The sequence below is a fragment of the Crocodylus porosus genome, unplaced genomic scaffold, assembly GCF_001723895.1.
Source record: "Crocodylus porosus isolate Cpor-Errol unplaced genomic scaffold, CroPor_comp1, whole genome shotgun sequence".
Classification (NCBI taxonomy): domain Eukaryota; kingdom Metazoa; phylum Chordata; order Crocodylia; family Crocodylidae; genus Crocodylus; species Crocodylus porosus.
The window spans coordinates 79,211,337-79,224,525 of NW_017728943.1; the positions used below are offsets into that span (position 1 = coordinate 79,211,337).

General features: G+C 42.2%; 1 protein-coding gene across 1 annotated transcript in view; it reads right to left on the minus strand.

The window, feature by feature from the left end:
• GLP1R (glucagon like peptide 1 receptor) overlaps nt 1-13,189 on the minus strand; it is a 140,800-nt gene that overhangs the window by 35,369 nt on the left and 92,242 nt on the right. Inside the window, exons 5-7 of the mRNA XM_019548592.1 lie at nt 10,608-10,714; nt 6,749-6,902; nt 3,833-3,992 (exon numbers count right to left, since the gene is read on the minus strand). Coding sequence (XP_019404137.1) covers nt 3,833-3,992; nt 6,749-6,902; nt 10,608-10,714 — 421 coding nt within the window. The remainder of the gene's footprint in view (nt 1-3,832; nt 3,993-6,748; nt 6,903-10,607; nt 10,715-13,189) is intronic.

A 13,189-nucleotide genomic window follows, 5' to 3' on the forward strand; every position in this document is an offset into this window, starting at 1 on the left:
CAGGTGGGGCAGTCATGGGGGGGCAGCTGGGAGAGTGAGCAGGTCAAGGGGTGCTCAGGGGGGCTGGGGGACCAGGCAGGGGATGTGGCCTGGCAGGGGTCCCCCCATGATCCCTTACCTCTTCCTCCAGTCCCCCCTCCCCGCCCCCTACTTATCAGCATGGAGTCCAGGTCCATGCCCAAATTGCTGAAGCTCTCTGGATCTTTTCTGAATCGATTTGGAGACCTTCAAATCTATTCGGAGACCTTTTAAATTGGTCCCCTGATTTGATTCAGATTTGGAAATTCGGCCACCTAATCAGGCCGAATCTCCTCCAAATTGAATCGGTATCCAGTATCACACAGCCCTGTTGGAAACTCCTGACCTGGGGAGCCAGGGGGAGAGAAACATCTCAATTCACTCACCCCCACTCCAGCACAGGCTGGGTAAACCCCAGCGAAAGCTCCCTTCCCTTCCTTCTCCCCACTCCCATCAAGCAGACAGCACTGGGGCTGGGAGGAGGGGGGTGGAGTTAGGGGAGAGAGGCTTCAGACACTCAGCTCCTCAGATGGATTGGCTCCAAAGTGGAGCTTGATCCCCACTTTCCCAACCCAACAGCAAATATCCGCTGGGTCAGGAGGGTTTGTCTAACTCATGGTGCTTTCTGTGAAATGCCATAATTTAGACTGGGGAGCTGTACATCTATCCGTGCCCACAGAAAATATGTGGTTTCTGTAACCAAGCACACAGGTCCATTTCATCAGTGTGATGAAACCATCAGCAAAGCTAACAGCACTTTATTATGCATCAGCAGATGCATGACAAATAGCACCAAGGAGGTGATACTTCCCCTCTATGTGGCATTGGTCAGACCGCAGTTGGAATACTGCATCCAGTTTTGGGTGCTATACTTCAAGAAGGATGTTGATAGACTCGAAAGTGTCCAGAGGAGGGCCACTCATATGGTTAGGGGCTCCTATGAGGAGAGACTGAGGGACCTGGACCTCTTCAGCCTCCTCAAGAGAAGACTGAGAGGTGATCTTGTTGCTGCCTACAAATTCATAAGGGGGACACTACAAGAAATCAGAAATGCCCTGTTCACCAGGGCGCTTCTTGGGGTAGCTGAGAGGTGGTGCAAGCACCTACTCTGGACTCCTTTAAGAGTCAATTGAACGTTTATCTTGCTGGGATCCTGTGACCCCAGCTGACTTCCTGCCCCTGGGGCAGGGGAAGGGACCTTGATGATCTTCCGAGGTCCCTTCCAGGCCTAATGTCTATGAAATCTGTTGAGGTCCCTTCTCACCCTAACATCTATGAATCTATGAATTACAGAAGAAGAAATCATTAGCAAGTAAATAACTATAAGAAGTTTGTGAGCAACCAAGACACTGAATTTTGATGTAAAAAGTGTTCATGGGGCAATACTGGGTAAATTAATAAAGATTGCAATTTGCTTGGAGATAACTCAAGCCCAGAGAAAATGGCCTCAAGACATCAAATGCATCATTTAACAAGCTCTGGCAAAATTTGAAGTCTGCATTTGGTTCAGATTTAGCAGGTGAGATTCATCTGCTAATTTACTGCTAGATAACAGCTACCTGCAGGAGCACTAGTCAATTCCTTAAGATATTTGTATGCCTTTGGACTCCAATCTTTGGAGTCATTGCCTGTCCATGATCCTCTATTGTTTGGTAGGTGGCAGGATGGGGCAGCAACTGAACATGTCAGTTGTATTTTTTTTGTCAAACCATTTATTCCTTTCTGTTGCTAGGGAGATATTTTAACAGTTGATAACCTGTTTCAAAGAAGAGGACTCTGTCACCTAGATCAGGAACATCTTGTCTCTTTGAAGGAAATTCACAAAGGTAATACACTGAGTCCATAAGCCTGTTCACAATACATCTGAGTGTCCTTAACAGAGACATCTGAATGGGGGTCTTGCATGCACAAAGAAAACATAGCAAGCAAGGCAGAGAGAGGGATATAGACATTATTCTTGTCCTCTTGTTCCAATAGCTATTATTAAAATTACCATCCAGTTCCTACAATAGGTGATGAATATTTTGAGGAATTTCTAGGAATGAAATAAAAGGCTGCCTCTGAGGATGAGGAAGCATTAGCAGGGCTTTGGGTAAGTTGCTAGGGGTAAAAGAGCAAGAACTTGTGGAAATGAAGATTGAATTTCACTGGCAGAACTTTCCTAGGAAGTCTGGATGAAGACTGGACATTCCATACCAAGTCTGGCAGAAGCAGCTGTTTTCAAAATCTCAAAAAATCATCCAGAAATGACATAACCTACAGTAATAAAACTTTAAAGATTAGGAAGAAGAAACAAAACATATTTTTTCCCCATCATTTTCATCTTTTGTTCCTGTGAGAGGCAGAATTCCAATAAGAAAAGTTTCAGGCAAAAATAAAAATGTATATTTTTATAGAAGGATTTTTTTTTTAAACGCTACCAGGATATGGCTGATTTTTTCCCCCTATTCTGCTTTCCCTCACTAATGAATCAGATGCCTTAGGACACATTGTTTTCAGGAAGGGCATTCCTACTCATATAATTTGAGCTATGAAATGTTTTTAATAATTTTATATACATGTGCTCTGGCTATATGTGCTACGTATGACAAGAAAGAAATGGAACTTTGACTACCACATTCCAGCAGGGATCTTTTATTTATATTTATTGGCTTGCATCAGTACATCAGAATGCTTATACCTTCCATATATCACTGTACAGTAGAACTGGGTGAACAATTGCAATGGATCATTTATATGAATTCCACTGATAAAAGTGACTTGCCAGAATATTTATGGGAGGCAAACCCAGAAAAGAAAAGAAAAGAACACCGTGAAAGCCATTTAAAAATTCCAACTTGTATTTCTGAAAGTACTTTCTGTGTTTACTTAAGTTTACTTTCCGTTTTCCAGACAGCTCACAATTAGAAAGAAAACAGGAGGGGAAAAAGAGAGAGAAAGTTCACACACGAGAGAATGGAAGAAGAAAAAGAAAACGTGTCCTGAACACTAATATTGTTAGAACCTACTAAAGCGACACAAAAAATATCAGAGTTTAGCATTTCCAACACAAGTAGCTCTGTCTCAAAGGACTGAAATTTATCCCATCCATCACAGCCCCTAATTTCTCATGCACATGCATAACGAAGTCACTGACCACCTCATTGCTCTAGATAACTGCTCAATCTACTTTTTTCTATTCAGCTGGTAGAGCTAACCTACTGTTGGCTTCATTCAGCAGCTTCAGTGATATCCACATAGCTCAAGCAGTCAGCATGTGTGTACCTATCTTCCTGCACTGGTACTAGATAATTACTCATTCACATCTATAGGTGGCTAAGATGTTCACATGTTGAGGAGCTATTGTCATAAGCTCCATTCCTGCCTGACCAGCTTCATCCCATTCTAGTCACAGTGCAAAGGTCCTTCAGGTCAAGCAACTAATAATGTGTAGTGGGAAAAGTTACTATTATACCTATCAAAAAATTACAGGAGTTTTCATCTCAGTATGCTTTGTGAAGTCTTGAGTTTCCGTGGAGTAGGGTAGGGTAGTCATTGCAGTGATGGTGTAGAACAGGGGTTAGCAACCACCCCCAACCTTGACTTGTAAGATGTTGGTGTGCCAGGGGCAGATGCCAGGGGAGCTGCAAGGGGCCCAATCTTTTGTTGTGGCAGCGCAGCTCTGGCCCTTTCCGTGCTGTCCACCCTGAGGCACCTGTGCTAAGCAAAATGCCTTCACCTGCCATGCTCTGGCACGTGTCAGGGGCTTCTGACCCCTGGTGTGGGCAAATGCATGCAACAAGAAGAGGATAAATAAAAACAAAGATCGACTTACCCCAGCCAATGCAGAGGAAAAGCCGAAAGATTCGTTGCTCAGAAAAAACCGAAAGAACCAGGAGTGTATACAGGTACATGCCTTCCACCAACAGCCAGTAGTAGTTTGCAGCCACAAAATACTGCATCATCACAAAGACCAGGCGGCAACTGAGTGACTCCTGTTTGAGCAGAAAGTGCATTTCAGTGATTGCAGAAAGGGCTGCAAAGACAAGGAGCCAGGTCCAAGGAGCACCTCACCTTAGGTATTGCAAAGCAAAATTAGGCACCTGGTGCCAAGAGAGTGATCCAGATAAAAAGAGTTGGGAAGCCTACATTGGGTGCCTAGATTCCTAGAATGAACAGAGTGAGCTACACATCTAGCTTGCCTAGAGTCTACTGATGAAGACACTCCCCTGAGACAGGAGTGTTCTTAATTCTGGTTCCTGTTCCCAGGACTGTTAATGCATTTTACATTAGACAGTCACTAGTTAATAAAGCAGAAATCACCCTGGTAGTACAAACTGGAACCCAGGACTCCGCCTCTTCCAGGTGAATGCTCCAACTATTTAGGTTATTGAGTCAGGCTACCTCCAGCTTGCTCTTCTCCTGACTACAAGGCTCTTGCTTCCCTCTCTTCCCAGTGGGACAACTTCAACCACCACTTCAACTGGAGTGCCACCAGCCAAGCTATTAGATGGCCTGGCAGACTGGTTGCTCTCCTGGGAGGCAGGAGATGTTGGTTTGATTTGGAATTTCCTAAGACTGAGGAGGGCCTGGAGCCCAGGACTCTCAGGTCCAGGGAAAACACTCCAACCACTAGCTGTTCTGCAAAAGGTGGACACCATCACCATGTACTGCTAGTGAAAGCAGATGTGCTCCAAGGATGCCTAGTGATCCAGCCCCTCTAGAGCCTTTTAGGTGCCACTCCAGATCCATTCCAGACCACAACAGAGCTTAGATGGGAATGAAGCAGAAAGATGCACATTTACAGATGCACAGGAGCCCAAATCTAGATGTCCAGAGAATGCTGCAATCAAAGAAAGAAACACTGAACAACTTTAAGAGCCTAACATTTTTTATGGCTCCTAGAGCAAGGCCATTCTGGATTGCTCTGGAACTTCAGCATCTAAATTTTGCCAAAATCCTATATAGGCTCCTATGAGATCAATATGGATTTTGCCCACAGAGACTAAACAGGAGTTCCAGTAACATGAATGGAAAATGGAACTAAGTTGTCCTCCTCCCTATCCCTAACAGCCCTGTCTAAATGGACCACAACTTACTACTGCAATGACAGAAGGTCAGCTAACATTTTTCAAAACACAGCTGGTAACTGTATTGGAGAACATTTCCCCTCTTTTTTTATGCATTCATTGCTGCTCTGTATTTTCCCTTGTCTCACATCACGGATTAAAAGAAAAGTATATGTAGGAAGTAAGAAAATGACAAGCTAAAAACTGTCTGATCACCAAATTCAGTCAGTGAAAATTTCCAGGTTCATAGATACTGTAATTCTATACCTAAGAATTATTCTACTCCAGATGCTACAATACCATTAATTCTTCAAAGGTAAAATTCCTGTAATGGCAAAGCTGTATTGCCCGATGCATCAATGTGACTGTAAAATACTGTAGGCCTGTAAACTACAGCAAAGGGGCTACCAGGGAAGCAAAGACTATTTTTTTCACTTGCCACATGCCTCCAATAAAACACACACCTCATTTTGAGGAAGACAGAATAAGGAAGGGGAAAAAAGATCATTTCAGAGCTATGGTTACAAGGAATAGAGACAGAGCCTTAACATCAGCTTATTTACCCTCCCTTTCCTGCACAGGCAAAAACTACAGGTTTTCAGCCTCTCACAGCCACTTCCTAATTGCCAGCAGCTTTGGACTGTAAAGCCAAAACCTACTGCCAATTCCACAACAGCTGTAAAAGGGTTAAACTTGTAGCTGCTGCTGAAGACTGAACTTTGCACTCCTTCCATGTGGCTGGCTGGAGGGAAGAAAAAAGCGGCAGCCATTTTACTGAGTCTCCATGCTTGACATGCACCCCAATTTCAGAAGGCTAATTTTTAGGGAAAGGGTACATGGAGTATGATAAATAAATATACTATACAAGATCTCATTAACCCTGTCACTTGGCCAACAAATCAAGAAACAAATGGGAGATGACTAGTGCTGTATATGTAGTATACAGTATGTGGATAAAGCAACTCAAAAATTAAAGACCAGCTCAACGGCTCACTTGACTGAATGGACATTCCTATCCTGACATCACACTATAGTAAGAAAAGTGTCACTTGATGTCATGGAAAATCTATCAAAATTTTAGTTACTCCTAGAAAGGCCAAATGTGGACTGGAAAAGGAGGTGAGGGGTAATTACAAATACAAGGGGGGAAAAAAACTTAACTCCACCCAATGTTTCCTCAGCTGGGGCTAAATGACCAGAACTATGCAAGACATGGAAAAAGACTCAGTGGCAAACCCAGGGGAGGTAAAGAAATACAGTAGAACTCAGATCATTCCTATCCAGGTGGTTTGCAACTCCTTTAGTTTACAGTGGATATCTGAATTAATGACAAGCTGCTCAGCTGTTTGCTGAAGCTTTTGCTTCAAAGGGCACTGCTTCTCCACGCAGCTGACTGGAGAAGTCACACCCTTGGAACTAAAAGCCACAAAAAACAGCTGGAGTCCCTCAGCAATCCCATAAAATGGTTTGCTGTGGCTCTCTGCCCCTGGATAGTTCACAAACTCTCATTCATGGAGGGAGCTGCAAAAGAACCTAACTCTGGAAAACATCTGGGTTTCAGCGTACATTTTGGACAAACCTCAGCCCAATATGAGACTGCAGATACTAACCTCAGCCCAACATGAGACTGCAGATACTAACCATAATGATGGTCCCTTGACCTCAATGGGCAGCATCCCTACCTGGTAAGAGATAAGGCCTTCCCACTGGTGCTCTTGAGTGGCTGTCTTATACATCCATTTCAACACAGAGTCCTTAATGAAGACAGACACAGCACGCAGAATAAAAGAGGTGAAGAGGTTCAGGTGAATATAATTCCTGGTGCAATGCAGATGCCTATAGAAAAAAACATCAATCTTGATGCAATAATTGTGTGTGCAGCCTGCCATAATACTATGGATATCAATGGGGGTGGAAATTACAGGCAGGTTCTGTTCAAAATAAGTGCATACCAGATGAGTCACTGGAAACTTGTAACTTAAGAAAGGCTGCAGGGCTCTCATACGTTCTACAGAAAATATTCAACTTTGGCAGATGCCTAAAATGGAAAATTGCAACTCAAAAGATGAATGTTTCAGGAAAAAAAAAAATCAGCAGGTATGAAAAATGGGAAATTATAATGGAAAGTGATTTACAACCTTAATTACAAGGGTTACATGAGAGGGCAGTAAAGGATTCCTGTTTTCCACACTGTTATATCTAAACTGTTTGAGTAGGTTTCAGGTAAACTGCTTTACCTTGGAAGAGTAGTCATGTGCAATACAGCTTCCAGCTGTTAAAGTGTCTGTTCCACAAAGGGAAAATATTCTACATATAAATCATTACTTAGACAACAAGAGAAGACTGTTCAAGTGTCATTCTGAGGGATCACAAACAATTTCTGTGGGTCTAAAAGGAACATGATTTTCACCTCTGTTTTTATAATAAAAAACCTGACAAAAATCATCTTCACGAATTTCAACAGCCAGCTACAGAGACAACAAAATTACTACTTGTCAAGGGCAGTGTGTTAAGGGATGGTAAAGAAAACTGCAGTCGTGCGAAAAAAAACAGCTATGAAGTGCTGCCGATATTTTACTGAAATATCTCTGCAAACATTTTCTCCTCGCAGCCCTTGAGAAACTTCATGTAACATGAACACATATTCTGGAGTAGAAATGCGAAGGAGTAACTGGTGAGTCTATTAATTTGTTCTGCATTTAAACAAAGAGTCACTCTCCCAGCTGGAGCTGAAGAAGGAGGCAGATCAACTTGACAAATTCATATTAACCTTTGATGAAAACAGGTTCTTTTTTTTGCTCTTCTGTTCCTGAAAAATACATCAGGCATATCACAAAGAAATGGTAAATGCTTCAAAATGAAAAAGACAACCATCCTACATATTAAAGCCCTGTTCTTGCTGCCCTCTAAGTTTGGCTTGTAACACAGGTTGTATTCAAAAGGCAAAAGAGAACATTCTTGCAAAGTTTGAAGAAAATTATCAAGCCATTTTTGAGAGAGATGTCATTTCAAAATTTACTCACATCTCCCTTCAGCTCCAAGCAAGCTTGCTGCTACTTTTCAAAGTCACCATGTACTTAAAACTTCTTGAAAACTCCTATATTTTCAAACAAACAGTTGTAAACAAACACAGTCATTTCCTTGTGGATAGGATAAGTGCCTAGTACTGCTCCCATAGATTTCAGCAGGATGTGCTGGCCCAATCTTGCTTCTGTTGATTAAATTAGAATGTTCATTTGCTTTCAAAGCAAGCAGAATTGAGTACTATCTATAGTCTTTTCTATTGGCTGGTTACATCCTAGAATGAGCATAGAAGTTCCCTCTGTAGTTAACAACTGTCATAGATCTTCCTTCAGTTCAGGTGGTGAAGATTTGTGAACCAGGTTTTCTACTCTCAGCTCTGTATGTATACAGTTAATTATGGATGTGTAGCAATAAACCTGATAAGAATCCAGCTACAATACAACACAGTTGTTATTTCAAAAGAACAGTTCAAATACTTGTGCTTCCAAAAAGCTTAGGGCTCTGGTGTAACAATCAATAAGTTGAGTAAGAACTGTTGCAAACATGTAAGTTTTTAAAATGAGTCATTTTAATGTTTTTTGAAATCTCTGTCACTGATTTCCTTGTGGTTATAAATGATGCATAAGGCAAGCAGTTTTATCACTTGGCAACCTTCACTGTTTTTTTAAACTACGGCTCTTTGCTTGTGAATTGAAAGCAGAGTTCACTGTTCAGCCAGTGTAAACTGAAGTACAGTTTGAAAGTTATTCAGGATTCCCAGGTAAACTTTTAGTTATTGGTGTTCACTTGCACTCAAAAATTGGCAGGCAGGGACATTTTGATCCACAGGAGACATAGGGGGACTTTAAAACTATCTGGTATTATGTTAGCTGAATCCCTGAATAGTGCTACTGGTCAATGTGTGAATCATAATAATCCCCTAGGTTTTTGAAAAATTTCAGTTTGATGGAGGTCATTTGAAAGCCTCCTTAGGGTGCCAAATGCTGTTGCTTATCCTATGTTTCTCTGCTGGAAGGAAAAATTATAATGCAATACAATGCAATACTGAAAGCACTTGGCTTATTCAGTCTAGCAAAACATAGATTGAGAGGGGAAACTTGGTTTTTAAATACACTTGGGGATAAACAACAGGGGGGAAAAAAGAGCCAAAGGACAATGCTAGCACAAGAACAAAACAACAGAGACCAGCCATAAAAAATTTAGCCTGGAAAGTGGAAGAATGTTTCTAGCCATCAGAGCAGTAAAGTTCTGGAATCATACAAAAGTAGAGCTAGGAGGAGTCAAACTCCCTACATGAGGCAGGATCATCTCCATCTAAACCATCATATACTACTCCCTGTTTAACCTGTTCCTAAAATTATGAGGACAATTACCCAAAGACACCAATTGCACCCTAACCCACCATAGATAAAGCAGTAGGGCAAGGACTGTCAACCATACCATGGCAAGTGTTGTTAAAATGTACTTGAGATCCAAGGAAGAGGACTATGTTCCCATCCCTCTTCCTGCGCTACAGAAAAAGGCAATAAAAACCCCACCATCTGTATCTGACCATGGGATAAAATGCCTTCCTGATCTCCAGTGTGCAAATCAGGCTGATGCTGGATGCATCTACAGGTACAATTAATTCAAAGCAATAAACTTGGGCGATTATTGCACTGCAGTTTATTGCTCCCATGTGCAGCATTTGAATGTGTGCCCAAGGACTGCAGCATGTTGAGCAGGGTCAGAGCAGCTATGACAGGCAGAGGCCCTAAGGGTCAGCCTGCCACCCCAGGGCTGCTCCAACCCAGCTCAGCATGCTGCAGAGGGGCTGGCTGGGGCAAGATGATGTTCCACTGTGGGGCTAGCCAGCAGGCAGCCCCTGGACTGAAGCAACCCTGTGCCCCAGCCAGCCCTGTCAGAGTCTATATGTACACTGCTGTGAAGTAAAAACCCATATCAAAGTGTGTAACTTTGGAAAATGTATCAAAGTGTCTGTTTTTTACTGAAACTTTCATGCAGGAGAAAGGGAAGAAGACAGAGTTGGAAACTGGTTAGGATCCTGCTTTGGGTTGTTGGAGACCCAAGCTGAAGTCCCCACTATACTTAATTCAGAGCTGAGGTTTTCAGCCCAGATCACTGAGGGATTTCAAATCATTCTGAAATTACATACAGCATGAGGCTGGATGCTGGGTCTCTCATCCTACCCTATCACCCCAACTTCTAAGCTACAATATAGAAGAGAATCAGTGTTGGAACTGATCCATCTCTGCAAAACATTATCACTTTGATGAAGTAGTATATTCCAGCAAAATTCCATTTAGTCAAAGCTGTTCCAATCCCCTCTGTTTAGTATAGTTTAGTAGTTTATAGGCTTAATCATTTTTGGAGAGGAAATGATGGTGATGGGGAGTAGGGTGAAAAGAAAATGGAAGGATCAGAATGAGATGACTGGAAGGAGAAGTCAAATATTTTGGTCAAAGCCTGATGCTATTTCACCCACACCCACTCTATTTTGAACTGCACCTTAGTTACCTGAATCCAAGAAGAATAGCAGTTGCTATTACAAGGGCAGAGAAGGAAAGAGCGTATCCAGTAGTGTATATGACTGACAGGTATAGAAGCTGTTCCTCTGGTGCATCCTGAGAGCATACAAGAAAAGAAAAGACAACATTAATTGATCCAATTGGCCTTTTCCTATTTCCCTAGCAACCTCCCTCTAAGTCATCTCTTATAATCCTGCTAGCAATCCATCCCCTTCAGTGCTCAGGTACGTATATATGCTGATTACTAAACAGTCTTCCAGCTTTCATACTCCCAGAACACCCAAAAAATCTAAATCAACTTCCTGAGCCCTTCTCAGAATGCCAGAAAGTTAACAGAACTGGAGACAGTGGGTGAGGCAAGTGACCCTAAGCCAAAGGATGCTGAATGGACACTTGGGCCTCATACTGACATTCAGTTTTCCTGGGCAAATCATTCCTCTCCCAAGAGAAATCATAAGTGTACAGATGTGCAGGCTTTTTCTCAGAAAAATGTCCACTCCAGGAGAAAAATAGCCTGGAAACTAGTGTGGTTACCACTCCCAGGAGAGTTTCTCCTGAGAGAGTGTGGATGTACATGCTGTCAATTATTTCAGAAGCGAGCACAGTCCTCCAGCATTCCCCTCCCCTCCATGTTCTGCTTTAGCAAGGAGCAGAACATGTCTCCCCATCACAATCCCCACACTATGCTGCAAGGAAATGCAGGCTGACCAAGGTCACACAATCAGAGCTGCCTTATGCACTATTTCCATCTGTCACCAGGAAGATTAAGTGAACCCACAGAGAACACTGAGATGTGTGCACAGATCCCCGCTCCCCCCAGCCGCAGTGTCATCACTGCAAGCTCTCTACTCTTCAGGACTTCAGCATTTGATTGCTTGTATGCACAGCTCTGAATATAGTTTTCTACCAGGAGAACAAACCTGGAAGAATTCTCCCAGATTATTTGAATGTGTGTATATAGCCTTAGATAGGAAGAACAGACAAATATCTTAATATATCAACTCTGTTGTAGCAAACATAACATTTCCAAACAAGGCTACTTAAAGCTAGGCTCTTTGGCATGTCTCTATCACTACCTGTCTATGCCAGGTAGTACTGCACTGCTCCATCCATGCTACTTTTGGAGCCAGAATTGCAACCTTATCACAGCACTGTGAGCCGGCTAAGTAGCCATGGATACAGTGCCATGCTAAGGAGGCTATATTACTCTTCATTCAGCAGGTACTGCATGGGGAACAGTGAGGCATGTCTCCACATTTCAACTACAAATAAAACTATTCAAAAGGTGCATTGTGCTGTGTGTAATGATTCAGGCTGAGTGCTGATGCTGTCATTAAAAATTGTTTTTAAAAAAGCTTCTAATAAGAAAGCATGTGAAACCTGTTAATGTGAGAGGGTGAGAAAGACTCCTTTACAGTCAAAGCCCAGATGGCCTACTAATACAGACAAAAATTCAAAACAGACCAAAATTAAATTTAATACTTAAAGAAAATTATTTTCTTTAGCAATAATTCTCTCACTGGCTTTGCATTTTGAAGATGACTAAAGCACAGCACACAGTAACTTTTATGTAAAACAAGCCCCTTGTGTTTTGATGCATAAACAAACCAAAAAGCAAGCAATTAGGAGCTATAAACAAGCTAAAATGGAAAAATAGAAATAAACATGGCAAGTCATTCACATTTCAGGTAGCGTAACAGTGTATTTAGGGCTTGAAATCATTGCTCCCCCAAGCACTGTATTTCAATGAAATGAAACATGTGCCAACTGACCAAATGTTGCCATTAGGCATCTGTTTCCCTGGCAGCTCTCAACGGTTGCAAAAGAAGCCTTAAAACAGCAAGTAGGAATAAATGAGCAGGCAGACAGTTTGTGTTAGGATAATGCTCTCTGCTGGGATATCATGGTGTTCGGAATTAGTGGGATAAAGACTGAGGCTGCAAGATGGAAATAACTTGAATTCAACACAGCTGACAAAGTTTAGAACAACTTGCTTCTCCCCCAAGGCACTTCTGTACCCCAAGCACTTCTCCTGCTTCCTCTGAAGGACTGAAAGCACTGTAGAGAAGGGAATCCTGAGGGAACAGGTACTCCCAGGTGGTTGTAATGCACCTGAACTAATCTGTATTAGAACACAACTCCTTAGGACAGGGACAATTCACTTTGTCCTGTAGGGTACCAAGTGTTCTCTGCATAGACTAGAGCAGTGGGTTTCAACCTTCTTAAGACTCAAGGCAGCCCTCAGAAAATGCCAGGTTTTGGCTCCCAATCTTTTTCTGACTGAAGAAAAATACTAGAACAATTCTTTTGTTGCAAAAAACTCAGAAAGCCGCAACAGGTCAGAATGGTTTTGATGCTATGGGTTCCTGTTTGAAACCTCTAGGTTTATCCTGTGATCACACATAGGTATTTGCATACCTAATAGTGCTAATATTGTGCAGCATCCATGGCACTTTTAAAAGGATTTAATGGCACTCTGGGAAGACCTGGGGGTGAATCTGACCCTCTAATTTTACTGCTCATTTTGAGCAGAGGTTTAAAAAAACCTAAACAAACCAAAACATAAATGCT